Consider the following 22,117-nt stretch of genomic DNA (forward strand, 5'->3'; position numbering starts at 1 on the left):
TGCCTTGTAATTTTTTTATTACAAAAACGCATTAATAATGCATGACCTGATTCTAGTGAAATAAGAGTTTTGGTGAAATAATTTTTTGAATGCAGCCAAAACAAACATCTTTTGTTTTAGTCTTTCACTTTTAATAATTCACACATACCTTTTTTAAAACCTTAAACAATTTCTCCCCACGTTTATCTTCCCATAGTCTCCCTCTGCAGGCCACTGGAAGAACTGACACAGATGGACATTTATGAAAGAAATAATTTACAAAATGATGAAGCAGACGAGCAGTATTCATGACCGACAGACTTGCTTTAATGAATGTACAGCACATATACAGTGAAAAGGAAAGAAACTGATGGCTGTGCTTTCAGTACACCGTTACTAAAGACCAGACTTCATGATGAACAGACCAAAAAAATACAACTGTCAACAGTAATCAGGATTATTTTTTACACTTGGATAAAGCAGCTGCACAATGTGTGCACTTTATATTAGGACTTTCCCTCACAATTCATCCACAAATGGTGTGTTGGCCAGATGTCCACAACTTGACATGGTCTTCTTGCTTTCAACAAACTTCTTCGCAGCCTGTAGACAAAACAAAACACAAGTTGTCTTTTTACTGCTTTAACCATTTCATGAGCCACTGATATACTTTTGTCACATACTCTCAGACTGAATGTGATTTCGAACGCAGCCTAGAAAGGTACAGGCACGCGAGTTTGATCAGAGATTGAGCGGATCTCGAGGGCCAGAGTTGAGAGCCTCTGATTTACATTAGAAGGCTTACAGACTAAATATTTGCTGGAAAAAAAAGAAGCTTTTTTGGACATTTCATCAAGGCAAAAACATCACGACAGCTGTGGTGACATTCTCGCTCGGGCTGCTTCCTCGGTTTTCTGAGCCTTCTGTCACTTCGGTTCAATAAATGGTCTTGCGACGCTTGGTGCTTCGCTCAGTGCAAAGAACTCAGAGGATCAAGGAGAATTTGGCTTGTCATGAGTTGAAAGCATAGACTGTAAAAAAGATATGGACGTAGTGTGCGTGACGTCACCCGTAGTGTTTCTGGAGAGCATTTTTGAAGCCCAAAGTGGGCGGAGCCGGCCGTCGCCATCTTGGCAGTCCACCTGTCACTCAAGTGGCCACGCCCTTAATTATGCAGAACTTTAAGGCTCAATTTAATTTAAACGGATTAGTTATAGAAAAAAAATTCACCCTCCTCACAGTTTCCATGAAGGGCAAAATGAGCTATATAGACAAAACCACTTTATGTACCAGGCTGAAAACGCATATTTCTCAGCTGTAAAGTTGGGCATTTTATCATGGGGGTCTATGGGATTGATTCTCTGTTGGAGCCTGTCTCTAGTGGCCAGTCGATGAATTGCAGTTTGAGTCACTTCCATGTGGATTCACGCTTGGTTAAAAGTCTTACTTTGCACACGTCGCTGGCGGTGAGGGAGTCGATGGCCTGCGTGACAGACTCGGGCGAACTGTAGGAGCCGCTGCTGATCACCTGAACACCCAACTCCTCCAGAAGACCCTCCGAACTCTCCAGAGACATCAGGTAATCCACCTTCAGCTGGGTCCTACACACACACACACACACACACAGCTCTGAGCTCGACCACAGCGGAGTTATGAAAGCCTAACGTAGCCTACATTTTTACAGAAATATTTTCTGTAGTTACAAGCATTTCATTTGTATTAGTTCAGAAGGCACTGATTATTTGGCAGTGCATAATGGGTGTAAAAGCTTAGACTGGTGATTTGGTCAGCTGACCCGGCTGGTGTTAGACTCACTTTGCTCTGGTGAGATCCTCTTCGGTGAGTTTACCTTCAGCCACAGCCGTCACCTGTGCCACGGCTGCATTGATCACCTGATGAGAGAGAGAGAGAGAGAGAGAGAGAGAGAGAGAGAGAGAGAGAGAGAGAGGGCATTGGACATTTACTTTTTCATTTAAAACTGATGTGTTGTGGTCAGAGTGAGGTGACAATAATACAAGTTTGGTGTCAATATGCCAAAGCATTGCGGAGATACAGCCTCAGAGTCATTTTGGTATCATGTTATCAACTTTGTTGATGCGGTAAACGAAAACGGTTTGTCTATTGACATGAAATCCATAACTTTTTGCCAGCACAGGCTGAAGATGATCTGAATCGAATATGGTGAAAATCATTTAATTTAATCAAACAAATAATTTAATCAAAAGTTAATAACTCGTCAGCGGTGACATATAGCGTGGCTGCGCTTCAGGCGTCCCGAGTTCGAGTCCCGGTTAGTGGACCTTTCCCGATCCCGCCCCCCCCTCTTTGTCCCACATTGCTTCCTGTCCATTCTCATTAATAAAACAAAGTGAAAATGGCAACAAAAAAAAAAAGATTTAACTTTTTGGAAATTTAATTATAACTTTTAACCACAAGGTGGCGCTCCCCCAAAACTGGTACTAGCACTGTCAGGGCATGATGTCGAAGACACATTCCGAGTTTCGTAATGATGCGGCAATGCCTTTGTAAAATAATTTGAATTCAAATCATTAAAAAAATTAAATAAAATGGCCGACGCCCAAAATGGCTGATATGGGAATATCGGGTCTCCTTCGACTCGGCATGCTACACCAAATCTGACGACACCACTTCTGTGATTTTTTTTACCTTAAAATTCAGAAGTTATAATGAAAAATGGCAATTTTTTCTATCTCCTGACCACTAGGTGGCGCTGCGCTGAAACGGCCTCAGCAGGCGTGTGTGCAGGCGGCCTCAGGTCAGAGTTGTCATAACACACATCAAGTTTGGTGAGAATACGCTAAAGCGTTGTGGAGATACAGCCTCACGTTCATTTTAGCTCTGTCGAATTCGTTTGCACGTTATTCGAGAACGGTTTGACGAATCGACTTGAATTCCATACGTTTTTAGGGGGTGATTTTCCCCTAGACATGTTTCGGGGTTTTGTGTGTGTTTGGAACAACATTAGAGTGAGTGAATAATGACAGGATTTTAATTTATGAATGAACCTGTCCTTAATCAAACTGTCCTTAGTCAAGTCGTCACCTTTATTTCTATAGCGCTTTATACAGTTCAGATTGTTTCAAAGCAGCTTCACAGTGACAAACAGGAAAATGATGATTCAATGATCCAAACTTCATCAAATATGAGACAAATTATTCCATTATTCAGCTCAGTGTTGATTCAGTTCAGTTCAATAACAGAAAAGTTAATGAATCAACTCGAGCAGCTCAACAGAAGACAAGTGTAACTATTCAGCTCAATTTAGTTCAATGTTGATTCAGTTCAGTTCAATAACTCTGTCAGTGTTATGAAACGAGTTAAATTCAGCTCAAGCATCTCTACAGAAGTAGGGCTGGACCCGAATATTCGTTCGGTGGGTTGGTGTTCGATTTTCAATTTTGGGATTTGAATATTAGTTGTTGTTGTTTTTTTGCTTGAATGTTTACACTATCAAATGTGGCAAAATACAACACTCCTTTTTACAATTATCTTATACAGCCTAGCCGTTTTTAACAGGATGGACAATTGAAAGAACCCAACCTCATTATACTTTATGCTCAAAACAATGGTATTCGGACCAGCCCTACACAATAGAGTTGTTATTATGAGTCAGTTCAGTGTTGACTCAATTGAGTTCGATAACTGGGTCAATGTTGCAAAATTCATCAATTATGGACTATAATTGCAGAAAACAGTGTTTTGAAGTGTTGTGTGGCAAGGAAGGGTGTGTTGAAGCGCACTCACCTCGCGGGCCGAGTCTGCCTGAGAGATGACGTACACCCCGAAGAGCCCAGAGTCCGAGTACGTGGCGCTGAAAGCCGTGGCCTGCGCAGAAAACACACCAGAAGCATCTCAACTGTAGCAAGAGTAGTGCTGGTGTTTGTTTTTGTTATGATATGAATTTTTAATATACCGCAATACTGGTGTATGTCACTTTAACAACGTTAGGAACGCGGCACGACACTGTTTGAGAGGGGTCGCTTTTGTGGCGGTGCACAGCTGTGTGTGTTACTAAACGTGACGGTGAAGATGGATAGGTTAAACTATAATTGATAGCTGTCAAATTATATTACAGTGTTTTCCATTCATTGGTTCACAATATCAACACTGCTTTTGGAAAATCTATTTGTGGTTGGCATTGATATCGTTGAATAAACACGAGCACTGCACGTTTCAAAGTAAAAACGCGGCGCGGGTGTTTTTATATGAATGTATCTGAAGTGAACTGACGGTCTTTAGAAAAGTTTTGATGTCATTTTCATTTAATCTTTCTTTATCTTTCACGATAAAGCAGCGTTTATGAGCGCACCGCTGCTTTGTGTACAGCCGTTACCGGGGAAACCGCGTTGTATACAACCATTACCGGGGAAACTGCTTTGTGTACATCCGTTACCGGGGAAACTGCTTTGCGTATAGCCGTTACCGGGGAAACTGCTTTGCGTTCAGTCGTTACCGGGGAACCTGCTTTGCGTATAGCCGTTAACGGGGAAACTGCTTCGTGTACAGCCGTTACCGGGGAAACTGCTTTGTGTACAGCCGTTACCGGGGAAACCACTGTTTCTGCCGCTCCTAAAGCGCCTCCTGCTGGACCTCTTTGTAAACACTGCAAACCTGTATTAATACTGGTGTGGATTTTTCTACAATATTCACTCATGACAGTAAAATAGTAGCCTAGTGGTAATACCAGACTCTGCTACTTCACTTTGCTTCGTAGAAAGAGTCTGGAAGGGCATAATTGAAAAGTGTTTTCTTTCTCGCGGGGGGGGGGCGCTTGTCTGAAGTTTAAAATCATTGGTTACCCGTAAGCCAATCACATAACGTTTGGCTATGGCGTGTGTTATGCGCATGCTCAGCCGCATCTACCTTCCACTGTAAACACATGTATGATGCGAAAACAAAACCATCGAGCGAAATACCGGAGTGAACATGGCTGTGAATGACTTTTGCAGATTATGTGAAGTAAATCTACGCATCCACCACGGTACAATCAGCGTCTACGTCACGGCTCTCAGCCCGCCCTCTGTTCGTTGATTGGCCGGCCGTCTGAAAACCGGTGGAAAACTGAAAGATAGGCTGCTATCTCAGACTGACTACAGGAGCGAAATGTAATTAGCGGAAGTAGGAAGTCTGACGTAGTAAAATAGGGCATTCTGAGTCAATCTACTGCAGTATTTCCTCTCTCACTCAGTAGAAAATGTGGTTAACACCCAGTCATGCTTGAAAAAAACGGTATCTGTTTGAAAAATGATATATATCGTGATATATATATTTTTCTCATCCCGCCCAGCACTAAGCCAGAGCTTGTGTACGCATGTGTACTTCAGAGCAGTGAAGACACAGGAGCGTTCCTCACATCGAAGGGCTGAGCGGTGGCCTTGGCGATGCCCTGGCTGAGTCTGCTGGTGACGTTGGACCCTCTCTTGACGTGCGGTCCGGCTCCCAGAAGCCTCTGCAGGACACTGAAGGCGTTGGCCTCGGCGGAGCCCGTCACGGCCCCCTCACAGGCCATCAGCGCGTGAACCAGCCCTCCTCCGCTCTGCACACGCAGCTCTCCTGCAGAACAGCAGCCGTCACTCATCAGGCTCACACGACACACTCATCACTGCAGTGAAACGCACGCTCTCACTCACCGCCACGGTAAGCGGCTTTGGCTGCTGGTGCTCCGGCCCCTGAGTGTCCGCTGAACTGCTCTCCCACCTTCCTCAGAGCAGCGTGACTGACTCCTTCACACACACACACACGCACACACACAGAGAGAATCATCATCAACAACAACATTCACTCATCACACGGTCTGGGCTAGTTAATAGAAGCTACAATACAGTATTTTTGTCTTTTCGACTCTAAAAGTGCCCCTATTATGCCGTTTTAAAGGCTACTAATATTGTTTTGAGGTCTCCTACAATAGATTTACATTCATTAAAGATCGAAAAGAACTTTATCTCAAAATAGCAGCATCAGCTCTTTTCTCAGTGTCTGAAAAGATTCGATCTTTCATCTACTCTGCTCTGATTGGTCAGATGGTCCAGTCTATTGTGATTGGTCTACTCTGCTCTGATTGGTCAGATGGCTCAGTCTGTTGTGATTGGTCTACTCTGCTCTGATTGGTCAGATGGTCCAGTCTGTTGTGATTGGTCTACTCTGCTCTGATTGGTCAGATGGTCCAGTCTATTGTGATTGGTCTACTCTGCTCTGATTGGTCAGATGGCCCAGTCTGAACTTGTGATTGGTCTACTCTGCTCTGATTGGTCAGATGACCCAGTCTGTTGTAATTGGTTTGCTCTGCTCTGATCGGTCAGAAGGCCCAGTCTGTTGTGATTGGTCTACTCTGCTCTGATTGGTCAGATGGTCCAGTCTATTGTGATTGGTCTACTCTGCTCTGATTGGTCAGATGGTCCAGTCTGTTGTGATTGGTCTACTCTGCTCTGATTGGTCAGATGGTCCAGTCTGTTGTGATTGGTCTACTCTGCTCTGATTGGTCAGATGGCTCAGTCTGTTGTGATTGGTCTACTCTGCTCTGATTGGTCAGATGGTCCAGTCTGTTGTGATTGGTCTACTCTGCTCTGATTGGTCAGATGGCCCAGTCTGAACTTGTGATTGGTCTACTCTGCTCTGATTGGTCAGAGTGCCCAGTCTGTTGTGATTGGTCTACTCTGCTCTGATTGGTCAGACGGTCCAGTCTGTTGTGATTGGTCTACTCTGCCCCGACCATTGGCTGGCATTATGCAAATTTGTACCAAACCTACATACGTTCAGCAGGAAGCGACTGGAATTACTGTTGACTAGTTTCAGGCAGTTTAGAATCGGTTCTGTCTTTTATGAGACAAAAACTCAATTTATCCTGCACTTTGATCTTTGAAACTTTGCAGACCTTTTACATTAACAGCTATATTACACACCACATGAAAGGTAATATCCGAAAAAGCATTGAAATAAAAATGTGCTTTATGTATAAGAGCAACCAAAACCACAATTTTGACCAAGCAAGTAGACTTACATCGATGAGAAAGTCTTACCTAATCCGACGAGAGCCATGCTGGAACTGGCGTAATTATTCGCAACGAACTGTTGCAGCTGGAATTGAAGAGCAGAAACAGAAGAGAGTTTGCCAACGGCTCAGGTGAAACAACAGATGAAGAGCTGCGGTCAGTCACTCACCAGATCAACACTGATCTTCCCCACCATGTGGTCTGGACAGTACAGCGAGTTGGATAACGCGTTCTTGTACGCAGCCTCGTGCAGCTTCTCAATAACACCTGTGCAGGGAAAACACATCAGCGTCAGACTCTGCGTGTCATCAGGTGACTTCACACACTCATTTCTGTTGTGCTGTACCGATCTGTGGGCTCTGGTCTGCAACGGCCTTGTCGATCTTGATCCTCGGCGAGAGGTCAGACAACTCCCAGGGTCTGAAGTCAGGAGCTGTGGTCACATTGATCAGGTACTCGATCATGCCCTCACTGCACACACACACACACACACACGTTTTCAAATCCAATCTTTTAGACCGTAATATCTGCTATATCCACATTGTTTGCCACAGTAACAAATAAAACATCAGCATTTCTTGATGACATGAAGTGATAATAAAACTGAATACTGACAAATAAAACAGCACAAGCTGTGCCTAAGGTTGTTGACTTCTGATAAAGCGAATCTCACACAGTGGATCTGAGTAAAATACACTAAATAATAATGATAAAACTACTGATTTACTTAGTTAGGGATTAAAGTTTCGCAGCTGATTTAGACTTAAAACAAACAGACATTTAAAAGGATAGTTAACCCAAATTATTAAATAAATAACTGAATAAAACTATAATTTTGAGTGCGTATGGCTTGAGAAGACTCATGTACAATAGGAGTGTTTGACTCAAGGTTTTCCAGAGTCGACTCAGACTCCTCGACTTTACATCAAAACAGGGTCAGGGATAATAAAAGATTCAAGTCTTATTACACACTCATTTTTTTTCTTTACTGACGCAACGCCTTAAATTCCCCTTATTAAAGGCACATAGTAAAAGTACGTAGTAGCACTTAATTTGGTTACACTTTATTTTAAGGTGTCATCGTTACAGTGTAATTTAAGTACTGAGTAATATTAATTAACTGCATGTACTTACTATAGGGTTAGGGTAGGATTTGGTTGAGGGTTAGTTGCATGTAATTATGCATACTTTATTTTTATTTCTATGCTAAGTACATGTAACATATGTAACAAGGACACTGTAAAGTAAAGTGTTACCCTTAATTGTACAGTCCTGTTCCCTATGTACATACTAAGATAACTATATTAGCGTCCACACCAGCGGATGATATTGTTCTGTTAATTATAAGCTCGTGCTCATCTGCCACTTTAAATGCTTGAGCTGTTTAAAGCAGGATGGATTCTGATTGGCTGACAGTGTTTATCAGCCGAAAGTGATTCCAACGATATTGTTTCTCAGTGCCGTTATCGTAATATTTGGTGTGGTTTTAGACCTACATCTACTGCGAGATACTCACAAATCATCCCGCAGACAGTCCAGAGAATACACCATGTGTTCCCTCGAAGACGTCACGCTAAACACCAGCGAGTGACAGCGGACAGTGAGAGAGATGACAGCGTGCGATACAGAAAGTATTCATGGGTAAATACAAGACAAGCTGACCTCAGACTGGCTCCCGCCGCCTCCAGACTCCGACAGATCCTGAAGGCCGACGCACCTTTAGTGGTCTGAGACACACAACACACTTACACCACATCCCCTGCATGTCTGATCAGCTCACAGACGTTTAAGAGCCATTATGCTGGATTTATAATGTGTGACCCCGGACCACAAAATCAGTCACATGTCACACGGGTATAATTGTGGCAATAGCCAACAATACATTGCATGGGTCAAAATTATCGATTTTTCTTTTATGCCAAAAATCATGAGGATATTAAGTAAAGATCATGTTCCATGAAGATATTTAGTACATTTCCTGCCGTAAATATATAAAACATGTATTTCTGTGAGTGAATGCAGCACAATCTCCAACATAAATGAACAACTTTAAAGGAGATTTTCTCAATGTTTAGATTTTTTTACTCCCTCAGATTCCAGATCTTCATAATAGTTGTAACTAAATATTGTCCTATCCTAACAAACCATACATCAATGGAAAGCTTATGTATTCAGCCTTCATATGATGTATAAATCTCAGAAAACAGACCCATGTGACTGGTGTTGTGGTCCAGGGTCACATGTGTTGTAGTTCCACTGTTGGACACTGGGTGGAGTGTGTGGGGTTTAATAGGTAAATGGGAAGTCAGGTGTCACTAATGAGGGAAGCAAACACTTTTTGACCGTGTCAGGATCGTATGTGGACTTGCAAACTTGTGGATTATGATGTGTTTCGGCATCGGAACTGTGTCGAATAAAGCCGATAAATGCAGGACTGGACTGGAAGCGTCTTGTTTGGATCTCACGCGTCAGAAATAATCCCACAACACCACTGTGACAAGAAGGTCATTGTCGCTTCAATCATTACGTATTCATTGTCATCAAGTCATTTATTATTGTCATGTGTACAAGTTACCAAGTACAATGAAAAACTTGCTTGAATGAGTCTCCACAGACTATAGACCCAACAAATACAATAAACCTCACTGCTATATATTTGCTATATGTGACCCTGGACCAGGTCACGTGGGTACATTTTTTTCCAAAATTGTAGGACAATATTTGGCCGAGATACGACTATTGGAAGATCTGGAATCTGAGGATGCAAAAAAAATCAAAACATTGAGAAAATCTCCTTTAAAGTTGTGCATTTATGTGTGCGATTGTGCTGCATTCACTCACACAACTAAATGTTTTATATATTTACGGAAGGAAATTTACAAAATTTCTTCATGGAACATGATCTTTACTGAATATCCTCATGATTTTTGGCATAAAAGAAAAATCTATCATTTTGACCCATGCAATGTATTGTTGGCTATTGCCACAAATATACCCGTGTGACATGTGACTGGTGACGTGATCCAGGGTCACAGATACTGCCATATATATTCATTGCTGGTGTGTGTGTGTGAGAACGCACCAGATTGGCAGCTAACCGCAGCATGTGAGTGGCTCCCAGGTTCTCGGCGGTCTCATATCGACTCCCGGCTTTCACGAACACGCCGACTTTAGAGACGGGGGAGTAGTTCTCCAGAGAGGCCACGAGGAGGCCGCTGGGAAGCTTGGACACCTACACCACACACAGTACCAGAGATTAAGCAGTGGGTCATGTGATCTGAGAGCATGACACACACACACACACACCTGGACGTCCTGTGGCGTGAGGGCTGGTGGAGCTGCAGGCTTTCGGGTCAGCAGAGGTTCGGTCAGCGCCTCGCTCCTCCTGGCGGAGGCGTAACAGCGTCTCTGGGGAAACACTCACTGTGAGAACACTAGTAGAGGCGGACGCTTTCAAAACACTCTTCAGGAAGCTGACAACAACATGTGCGTGGGGGGGAAACATTTCATATAATTCTTTTTTAATTTTAATTTTTTATTTATTTTTAAAAAATTACAAATTTAAAAACAAAATTTCATAGAATTAAAAAAATATTTTTATTTTTTATTTTTTTTAATTTTTGAAAAAAAAAAAAAACATTTCATAGATTTTTATTATTAAATTATTACATTTTATTATTATTATAATTGGTTGTTTTTATGAATTCAATTAATTAGACATAATTTTTTTATATTTATTAAACCATTAAAATGGAATCCAGGACACAGATCATTTCGTAAAAAATAAAACTGAATTTGAGGAGGAACATTTTTTTTATTTCATAAATAAATAAAAATCTCCCAAATTCCGTTTAATTTTTTTCAAAATTGTGTATTTTTTATAAATTTTTCCAAATTCCATTTTATTTTTTTCCCCACTTAATTTTTCAGGATTCTTTTTTTTTTTTTTTTTGACTCCATTTTAATGGTTAAATTAACATTTGTAGTGACATATTACATTACAACATATTACATGTTTAGGGCCCTATTAAATATTACAGTTTTCTTCCTCAAATTCAGCTTTATTTTTTTTTACCAAATTCACTGTTTCCTGGATTTCATTTTAATGTTTTAATTAAATTAAAAATGATTAATAATCAAAAAGAATGTCTAATTAATTGAATTCATAAAAACAAAAATTTTAATAATTAAAAAAATAATTTCTATGAAAAAAAGTTTTCCCCCACAAAATCTGTGTTGTGTATTTTCTCGTAATCAAATGAAGACATAAAACATTCATTTAATTAATCTTTTAATCATATGAAATTAAAAACTTTGTCAAACAACTGAGCTTTATTCTGGTAAAATAAAACATGGAAGAATTTTTTTTTATTATTCCTTAAAAAATAAAGTTTTGATAATGTATTATTATTAGTGTTATAACACTGAAAGGCATCTTAATTAAACTGTACAACAGTAGACTTTACTAAAAATAATAATTGTTTTCTATTGTAATACATTATATCGTTCAGCGCAGAGATGTCGCTGCAAGAGGGAGTGATTAGGACAGATCGTTTATAATAAATACGGCAATATTCCATAAAAAATTAAAAGTCCATTTTGATTTCATGGCGACTTTAAGATAAATGAGCGTCAAACGCAAACAGCTCGTTTCCATTTACTCAATAACACACTGGAATCTGATCAAAATGAGTCGACATAACTTAAAACATTGACTGACTTCAACCTAAAATGCATATTTAAACTCAAAGGGATAGTTCACCCAAACATAATAAAACAAATGTCATCATGTTGTTTCAAACCTGTATGAGTTTCTTTCTGCTGTCGAACACAAAAGAAGATATTTTGAAGAATGTCGGAAACCAAACAGTTGACGATTCAATAGTATATAAAAAGTCATAAAAGTATATAAAAGTTTGTGTTCGACAGAAGAAACTCTATAAGTTTGAGTAAATGAACGTCTACATTTATAGGTGAACTGTCCCTTTAAGAAATGTTGCGCAAACCACTTGCCTTAATAAAATGAGTAAAATCAAAAGGCCTTGCTTTTATCAGTGTAGAACATTTAACCAAACGTTTATTTTTATATTTTTTTATATTTTTCAAACCTAGAAATCATCATTTTTAGATTTCATCCCTGATAACCCTGTTTCCCTATGAACCCAGAGTCCATCATCATAGTGTTTTTGATCTAAAGGTCTCATCGTGATCCTGGATGATGATGATGATGATGATGACAGATCAGACCGGGTCAAAGGTCACATGTGACTGAAAGTACAGTATCAGTGTGTGTGTCACGGTGACCTTCATCTCAGAAACAGCAGCAGATTCACCATAAAGCAGCACTATGAGGACAGCAGGACCTGCCGGGTCCACGATCAGTGTGTTCGGGTGTTTAATAAAGAGAGGACAGTTTCTAACGGCTGCTTGCTCGCCGGACACCGGCTCAATGACACTAGCAGCATTAGCCTGCCACGGGACCCTAAAGAGCGCGTTTGTGTTTAAAACACGACCTGTAAACGGCGAGGAGAAAGCCGTGCAGTGTGAGAGAAGGAGGACTCACGGAGAGATGAGCGAAGCCTCTGAATCCCGTCATGACTCTGTCCTCTCCTTGAGCCGCGGGGAAACACTGCTAATGCTATGGCCGACCCGGAGACCTACCCACAATCCACTGCGCCGCAGCCACACGCCATGTATGGACACACCGGAACCAAGAGCTGTTTCATACTAACGGGACGTTCTGACCTATTTTTTTACAGTCTATGGTTCTGACATTTATAAAATCTGAATAAAACGAGTTTCTCAAACTGAGTCCAGCAGCATTTTTTTATTTTTTATGGGAACTCGTTAAAAAAAAAAAAGGCACTAAACGGTTTTTATTTATTTTACAAACATAATGAATTATTATGTATAATAAATCATGTATGTAAAAAAAAAATATATATATATATATATATATATATATATATTATAACATTAGTATACATTTTAAAGATTTTTTTTTTTTTTTACATACATAACGAATTATTATGTATAATAAATCATGTATGTAAAATAAAAGAAAAAAATATGTGAGCAGCTTTTGTTCTTCAAAATATTCCCTTTTTTTTTTTTAAATCAGCTCAATCTTGGTTTGCTTATGGCTAAATATTTTATAACATTAGTATGTAATTTAACAAATTTATTTTCAAATTCGTTTTATTCAGATTTTATAAATGCCAGAACGTCTCAAACACCCAGAATATTCATATATATATATATATATATGGGTGGTTGACGTGAACTCAAATCCAAAGTGGAAAAAAAAATATTTCAAATGTCAAATGTCTTATAATTATATTGCTTAATATGTGAATAACTCAAAACTAAATGTGTCCCTTTCTAATTCCTTATTTATTTAGCATTTTATTAACTTTTTTGTGTGGTAGTCCCAAATATTGTCCACCGGTGTGACAACATTTTTTATGTTAATATTTAATTCAGAGATTGTGTGACAGATAAGACAAATATGCACAATCCTTATCAATTTGTCCTTATTACATTCCCACATCAAAAGTAACCAATAAAAATTCACAATCATGTTATTATCCCACTATAAGATGTACACATAGGGTCTTTACCCAAACGCCTGGATTATATTCAATATAATTAGTATAAAACCAAATGAAGCTTCAATCCATCCTTATATGTGCATAGTGATGATATCATTATTATACTATTCAACACCTTTTACATAAATTTGTGCATTTAAAGGCCTTTTCCACTTATAATTCAGTTTGTCACACCACAGGACATTTCGTCACACCATTGGACAACAAAAAGTACCGGTATGCCCCTGTTTTGTACAAAGTCACATTTATTATTTCTTGTTCAAATAATTTAAAAAAATCATTAAAATAAAGTTACAACTTCAAGTTCAAATGTGTTTTGTACAATAAAGTCAGAAGAAAGAAGAATAAACGATGCGCGTGGAATCTGCCTAACAAACATCGATTTCATTGGCCTTTTTATGCAGTGGTATTACGCAACAAGGAAGTGTATACAAACTGGATACCACTGTTTTCAGCGGAATCTGAGAAATGCGGCAAACAAGACCGCACCTCTCTATCATTAACAGTTTTTAAGATAATTACACATATGTAAAAGTATGCAATTATGGGCGGTATCGCCTAATCTGTCCCCATAACATTTATATTCATATCCCATTGAAATGTGCGATCTCAAGAGCTTAAAACCATAGACAGTATATAAACTGGACACAGCGACCCTATTGGATTCAACGGAGACAAGTGAAGTCAATTAGAAGCTCTCACTTCCTGGTGGTCGAGTGTACTGCGCAGACTCAAACTGAGCTTGACGACGTAGATGTGACGTGAGCAACCCGTCTGTCTTCTAGTAGCTGTGCCAAGAGAAATCTGAATCATTCCCTTCCGAAACTTGCAGAGACGAAGAGTGTAAGTAGGAGCTGTCCATGAGCTAGGAGCAGGAGAAACTTTTGCTAAGTATTCTGATTAATTATTTTGTCATTTTGCCTCCACGTCCCCCCGATTGCCCGCGAGCTTCTCCTCCTGTCCATACGGTAATTCTCTACTGTGCGACAGAGAGTTGCGTGGTTATGACGCAATCGTTAGCCTATTTTTACAAAAACTGCATCTACGGGGCCATAGTGTAAGATACAAGGGGCCGTAACGTAAGATACAAGGGGCCGTAACGTAAGATACAAGGGGCCATAATGTAAGATACAAGGTAATGGAGCCATTTATACATTTTCGTGTTTCTTTAGTAATAAATAATGGACAAATGGAGTCTTTAAACGCCTCAGATGTAAAGTTATTCGCTGTCAAAGTGACACCAAAATGAATGGGAGTCAATGGAATGCTAACAGCAGGTGATGGTCTGCTAACCAATGGCGGCGCCCGGGAGAAGCTTCAATATTTTATGAAACCCTGCCCTCCTGCTTAAAACAACTAACTGAGCTAGCGGTGACTCTCCTCTTCCTGATTCGCATCAGCTATGAAATCAGCATGATATGATTAGTTTCTAAAGCTGTCAATCATCTCACGTGAACCAACCAGACCATAAGGCTGTTCTAAAGCAATGACGCTGTCTGTGTATAGTTCCTTATTCTGAGCTACAAACACAACTAAACACATCTTTTCATCTGATTCAAGAAGCTAATAAATGCAGGATTCAAATATATCTGTTTTGTGTGTGTGATTTCTGTCCGATTTTGGTTATTTTATAGGAACAAAGAATGTTTACGTCCACTGGTGTGACAGCCATTTCCACCAGTGTGACGCTGATTTCATGTCACACTATAGGACAGTGCTGTCACACCAGTGGACATTTTCAAGATCAAGGCCAGTTTGCAGCCTAGTTATATGAGAGACAGTCTTCAATCCTGACTAACAGTGTTAAGGTTTACATTATTTTCAATAGTCAATCAATATAAATTGATGAAAATTTTCAGATCAATACTTAGATTATGTCACACCAAAGGACTGCATAATGGATCCCATTTCCAACAGTGCAAGGAAATAGCAATATTATGAAAATATTTGAAACAGGACTCACCTTGTGGGCAGTCCATGTACTCCAGTGAGGTCTACTGTACTTCCTGGATGAAGAAGGGCCCCTCTCAGTAATAGGGTGCCCAAATTAATGCCTGTTTTATATCTACAGAATGGCGTCACACCAGGTGGACACCAGTTTTGCGGACAAAATGTAATGCGTCACAATTATTTTAAATGGGGACCTTATGATTTATAACCTTTAGTTTCATTAAGTTAACACCGCTATAACATCTATTCAAGTATTTTAATGTATTTGGACTTATTTTTAATTTAATTACGGTAGTTTTAAGATAAGCAACACTACCCCGGACAGTCACGCCAGTGGACAAATGTCATGTTTAAAACTAAATATTTACATATTTGAATTATAATACTCATTAATTACAGATGTATTAGTTCTGGAAGATTAAACTGTATATAACAACAGATATTTTAATTAAATATTATATATTTTTATTTATATTTGTCACCATGAACACAAAAATGTAGCGTCACGTCAACCACCCATATACACACACACACAGTAGAAAATATTGTATGTTTATGAAGACATTACAATTAATTACTTTAATTAATGACTCTTTAATGACTGTTTATTTACAATGTTTTTTATTTGTGCAAGTTTCTGTTCATTTCATTAGTCAAGCGGTATAACAATTTTTTTATAGAGTATAAATATTGTACCCTGATTTTGCTTGGTCTTAAAAAAAAAAAAAAAAAAAAACTTGCACCTTTATTATGTAGTTATTTCCCTCTTCTTCGTCTCGTTTTGATGACGCAACACTGAGCGACACACACTGAACGCTCGCCGTGCGAATCACGCGTTGAATCCATTCTTTTACTGTCTATGGTTGAATCTGTCGGTCCTCCGTGAAGCATCGCACGCCGAGAGGACTGACCGCGTTTACACATACACACACACACCTGAGACATGGTAACTATGTGCTGTTCTTGTAGTCATAGGCTTTAACTTGTGGTTTAGATAATCTCCATCATAATGTGTGTGTAGAGTCACTCTAGAGTGTATCTCTGACTGTCCAGCAACACCTGCTGTTCTTTGCTTCGGTATCATCAATGTTACGCTGTTGGTTTGTTTCTAATGAAAAGTCGTGGTGTGTTAATGGCTATTTACCATCCATGACACACACACACACACACACACACACACACACACACACACACACGTGTAACAACAACAGCCCGCGCTCTGTCACGTGTTCAGATGTTGATGCAGGAGCTTCTCTGGGGCAGTTAGAGATCTCCCCTGTACATGTGAATGACTCGGTGTAACTCACACAGCTGTTGCTGCTGTTCTCCTCCAGGCCGAGTCAGAGGTCAATCCCAAAGCTTATCCCCTGGCCGACGCCACTCTCTCCAAGACTATCCTGGACCTGGTGCAACAAGCCGCCAATTACAAACAGCTGAGGAAAGGGGCCAATGAAGGTACAGGAGTTACCCAGAGAACTCTTCCCTTTCTCAACACATTCTCGGACAGAATCTTCTCAAAATTAGCTTTTTTTTTCGGTTTGCTTTTGGTTTGTCAGGAAGGTTTTTCCTTTACTCTGATGTCATCACTCCCAAGCAATCCGATTGGTTGAAAGCACGTGTTATGGGTAATCGCTTTAGTGCCTGGTTAGTGGTTACAAATCAGACAAAATCACTTTATTATACAAGTCGTTTGAACTACGGTATAACGACCATTAATGTCTTTTAACTTATGTTTCATGTACTAGCCTAGTATATGACCGAAGCTATAGATTGTGAAATTAAACATTTCTTGGTCTTAGTGGGGTTTTTTTTAGTTGGCTGACATGAAATTCCTTTTTTAAAGGACATACAGTAATTCCTTAATCATATTTCACAAGACCCTTACTAAACCAGTCTGAGAGAGAGAGAGAGAGAGAGAATGTGTGTGTGTGTGTGAGAGAGAGAGAGAGAGAGAATGTGTGTGTGAGAGAGAGAGAGAATGTGGGAGTGTGTGTGAGAGAGAGAGAGAGATAGAGAGAAAGTGAATGTGAGAGAGAGAGAAAGAGAGAATGTGAGTGTGTGTGAGAGAGAGGGAGTGTGTGTGTGTGTGTGTGAGAGAGAGAGAGAGAGAGAGAGAGAGAGAGAGAGAGAGAGAGAGAGAGAGTGTGAGAGAGAGGGAGAGTGTGTGTGTTTGTGTGAGAGAGATAGAGAGAATGTGAGTGTGTGTGTGAGAGAGAGAAAGAGAGAATGTGTGTTTGTGTGAGAGAGAGAGATAGAGAGAGTGTGTGTGTGTGTGTGTGTGAGAGAGAGAATGTGTGTGTGAGAGAGAGAGAGAGAGATAGATAGATAGATAGATAGAGAGAAAGTGTGTGTGTGTGAGAGAGGGAGAGTGTGTGTGTGTGTGTGTGTGTGTGTGTGAGAGAGAGAGAGAGAATGTGTGTGTGAGAGAGAGAATGTGTGTGTTTGTGTGAGAGAGAGAGGGATAGAGATAGTGTGTGTGAGAGAGAGAATGTGTGTTTGTGTGTGTGACATAGATAGATAGATTGAGAGAAAGAGTGTGAGAGAGAGAGAGAGAGAGAGTGCTAACTGAGAGAGAACTGATTTACATGGATATATGGATAAAAGAAAAGGACAATCACCAGTGAATATTGTTCTGTGATATAATAATTTAATTACAGCCATAAAAAAAAAAAAGCCTTGACATGTCAAATGAAATATTAGCTATAGAATATTGTATACAATTCAATTACTATACAATAACTGTGTCTCTCTGTGAAGCTGTGTGTATCTACTGTGGATTTAGCGCGCTACATAAAGCTAACACACAAACTGACGCTCGATGACTCATACTATACAACATACTTTTTAGAGCTTGCAAAGTGCAGCTTATGATTAAAAATAAGTACGTAAGAGAGAATGTGATTTCGGATGCAAATGTCAATAACCAGTTCTCTTCATATTTTGATCCTTTGTTTAATTAATACACATAATCTGAGCACATCAACCATCACATGGAGCTTTAAATGAGATTGTCCAGTAATATGGAAGATGTCGTGTACCACAATAACCCAGATTTGAATTGATTCAGCACCAAATAACATTGACGTCAGGGTTTATTTTATTTTTAGATGAATAAACAGCTCTTTGACTTCAGGACGCACACATTATGAGTTGAGCAGTTTAGCGTGACGTGCTTCTTCTCTATTTTGGTCAGTAAATGAGAACATCTCGGTTCACATCATGTTCCCTTCAGTTAGACGTGCCAAATCGCTCTGAAATCACAGTATTTATTCTCATATCTGTGTTCATGATAAGCTACTATTCAATAAAGAGACCGATAAATGAATGTTAGTCATCACTTATTAAAATATAGAGCGTGTTCTGTGTAGGTTTATCACTCAAACCTCCCTGCAACATATCGTTTCGTTAAAGTCCCACTGTAGTCAATAGTTTTATCCCATTTCAACCAGTGGATCTCTGAGCTGAGTGAGTGAGTGGAGGCGGGGCTCATTTGCATATTCATAGAACCACGCATACTAAATGAGGCAAGGGTGTCGAGTTACTTTCAAGCTATTTTAAGACATGAACACATTTTTATCAAGGGAAAAATGCTTAAATATGTCATTTTGGTGATCAAAGATGAGTTTAAAGGGATACAGTTATTGACTACAGTTAAAAGGCATGGCATGGCAAAAAAAAAAAATAATATTTTTTTTAAATCAAAGATATTTACTTGAGAAACAAATGCAAATTGGAAGTTTTTAAAAATCTTAACAATTAAGTGAGTTTATGCTTCAAACAAGAGCAAATATCTGTCGATGAGATATGAAAACGTCCCTTTCATTGGCTATTGGCATAAACTCAATTCATTTTGATCAACTTCACAGAAAACAAATATTTTGTCATTTTGCGTCTCCAGTAAATGCTTCTTGATTTAAGAATAATCTTTAGACATTTGCAGTGAAAAACAACTTATAAATACTGTATTGGCTAATACAAATGTTTCTCTTTTGACATTTACATTTAGAGATCATATTTTCCCTTCAATTAATTCCATGAATTTTCTTTGATTGGTCTTTAAATTCATCTTGTTGAGACGCCCTGATGCTATAATGATGATTCTGCACGGGACGTCCCTAACTTCCTCTTGTCCTCGACTGTTTCCAGCCACCAAAACCCTGAACCGTGGGATCGCGGAGTTCATCGTGATGGCGGCGGACGCGGAGCCGCTGGAGATCATCCTCCACCTGCCTCTGCTGTGCGAGGACAAGAACGTCCCGTACGTGTTCGTGCGCTCCAAGCAGGCCCTGGGGCGCGCGTGTGGCGTGTCCCGGTCCGTCATCGCCTCCTCCGTCACCGTTAAAGAGGGCTCTCAGCTCTGGCCTCAGATCCAGTCCCTGCAGACGGCCATCGAGAGGCTCCTCGTCTGAGACATGAGCTCATCTCACCCGCTTTAGGGTCCGCTTTTCATAAGAATGACAGCTAGTGGTCAAATGTGGTACTGCAGTCCAATTCAAAATATCTCCCGCCTCCTGCTCCTCAGACTCGACGGCGCTCACACGGGTCGCCAGTTTGAGATGTGCAACAGGAACGAGCGCAGTGGACAGTGAAAATTGGCAACGTGTATCACAGACCAAAACAATAACAAACATTCCAGCCTGGAAACACACATTTCAAAGTAAAATAACTGGCTGTATAAGTGTTTTTCAGAGAAACGAGTACGTGAACTCGGCATGTTTCCTCAATATATGCAAACATATTATGGTATTTTTATGCTTTGGTAGAGTGAAAAAGTTACATACCACACCTTTAAAGGTGCAGTGTGTAATTATTAGCGGCATCTAGTGGTGAGGTTGTGTATTGCACCCGACAGAAGTTACGGTGGCCGACAGGAAGTGATGTCGTTGTCTGAGACAGCAGAGTAGCCAGTTCAGCAATGAGGTTTCTTTATAAAGATACATTAAGAAATTAGGTTTACTTAATTATTCAGTAAAACGATGTGTTATTGCGAATATTATTGTGACTTGTTCATCATTGTGTCAGTGTTTTATTCGCTGACTTTAGCTAGCATCTTTGCACGAAGAACAACATCGTGACGAAACGCGTCTGTCCATTTAGGGCTCCTGTAGAAACATGTCGCTGTAAGGGAACCCGTGTGTGTGTGTGTGTGTGTGTGTGTGGATAATAATATTGCATTTCTGTCAACAGATCCCCCTAAATATTACACAATGCACCTTTAATTCTGCTCATTTTGCCATTTGTACAATATTTTTTTAACCACTTCTGAGAACAGATTGTTTGACATTATGGAACATTTAAAGTAACAGTTATGAGGTAAAGCTATATATATATATATATATAAAATATATATATATATATATATATATATAGCTTTACCTCATAACATTATATATATATATATATATATATATATATATATATAATGTCAATCATTTTACAGACTTGTAATAAGTACAGACTTGTTCACTGATAGACTGAAGTGTGTGTGTGAATACAGGAAAACATGCTGGATTATGTTGTACTCTGTGGTTTAAAAGTTTGAGATCAGTAAGATTTATTAAAATGTTTTTGTAAGAAGTCTCTTGTGCTCAACATGGCTGTGAATACAGGATAATTATTTTATTGATAATTACAGTAAAAACAGTAACAATCTGAATTTTCAGCATCATTACGCCAGTCTTCAGTGTCACATGATCCTTCAGAAATCATTCTGATATGCTGATATCTTGCTGCTCATGAAACAATTATTATTATTATTATTATTATCAATGTTGAAATCAGTTGTGCTGCTTAATATTTTTGGGGAAACTGTGATCATTTTTTTAAGGATTATTTTAACAAAGCTCATTCATATAGATTTTTTAAATAGAATATTAATAATGATAATGATTATGATGACGCATGCAAAACAGAGAGAACAGACTAAATTCTATTAGAATAATTACACAATACCACTGTTACCAGTCAAATTAAATCATTAAATGAAAATCCATCTTTGCAGTGCAGAGGTGACACAGAAGTGGCATCCGATCTGGCATTAATATATTTACACTGCATTTACAATTGCATCAATAAAGCTATGAGATGGTTAGAAATCATTTTTTAAATGTGAAACATAAAACTGCCAGTACGTGGCGGCAAGGGAGTCATTTATTCAACCGATTTGTTCAAACGGCTGATTCATTCGGGAAAGAAGCAAGTGGTTGTTCATTGAATCATTAAATTGATTCGTTCAAAACGCGGATTCTATTTTTAAAAAATCATCGCTGTCTGTTGCATTGAGACTCTGCTATGGCTTTATTTTGAAATTCTCGTCAGCGAAATAGAGGGAAAACAAACAATATTGACAATATTGTTTATAAAATGTAACTCACAATGTTAATTTATTGTTAATTTAACTGTTCCGTTACATACTTAATAATCGTGACATAAACATTACGTACGCCAATAGCAGCGTTTAGTAATCGTGACGTACGCCAATAGCAGCTGCAAAGCAGCGAAACATTGTGGGAAATACCGACTTTTTTAACGAATAAACGTAGAATTTATGTTCTTATCGTGTTTAAC

General features: G+C 39.2%; 2 protein-coding genes across 3 annotated transcripts; one reads left to right on the forward strand and one right to left on the reverse strand.

The window, feature by feature from the left end:
* Positions 1-284: 284 nt before the first annotated feature.
* uqcrc2a (ubiquinol-cytochrome c reductase core protein 2a) lies at positions 285-12,688 on the reverse strand. Its single transcript, XM_084417246.1, has 14 exons — positions 12,553-12,688; positions 10,296-10,397; positions 10,072-10,221; positions 8,652-8,716; positions 8,506-8,562; positions 7,336-7,460; positions 7,159-7,256; positions 7,017-7,074; positions 5,631-5,723; positions 5,354-5,553; positions 3,745-3,825; positions 1,795-1,871; positions 1,427-1,580; positions 285-582 (listed from the first exon to the last, which is right to left on the reverse strand). Exons 1-14 carry the CDS (start codon positions 12,583-12,585, stop codon positions 499-501), a joined length of 1,377 nt encoding a protein of 458 aa, XP_084273372.1. The 5' UTR covers positions 12,586-12,688; the 3' UTR covers positions 285-498.
* Positions 12,689-16,106: 3,418 nt separating this feature from the next.
* snu13a (SNU13 homolog, small nuclear ribonucleoprotein a (U4/U6.U5)) lies at positions 16,107-20,874 on the forward strand. Of its 2 annotated transcripts, XR_014628582.1 has the most exons (4): positions 16,107-16,496; positions 16,885-17,005; positions 19,697-20,084; positions 20,137-20,874. XR_014628582.1 is itself a non-coding variant. In XM_084418150.1 (3 exons), exons 1-3 carry the CDS (start codon positions 16,494-16,496, stop codon positions 19,957-19,959), a joined length of 387 nt encoding a protein of 128 aa, XP_084274276.1. In that variant the 5' UTR covers positions 16,107-16,493; the 3' UTR covers positions 19,960-20,874. The 2 variants fall into 2 exon arrangements, 1 of the variants encoding a protein (XP_084274276.1); XM_084418150.1 differs by having other exon boundaries at positions 19,697-20,874.
* The last annotated feature ends 1,243 nt before the right edge of the window (positions 20,875-22,117 follow it).

The sequence above is a fragment of the Rutilus rutilus genome (genome assembly GCF_951802725.1).
Source record: "Rutilus rutilus genome assembly, chromosome: 1".
Classification (NCBI taxonomy): Eukaryota; Metazoa; Chordata; class Actinopteri; order Cypriniformes; family Leuciscidae; genus Rutilus; species Rutilus rutilus.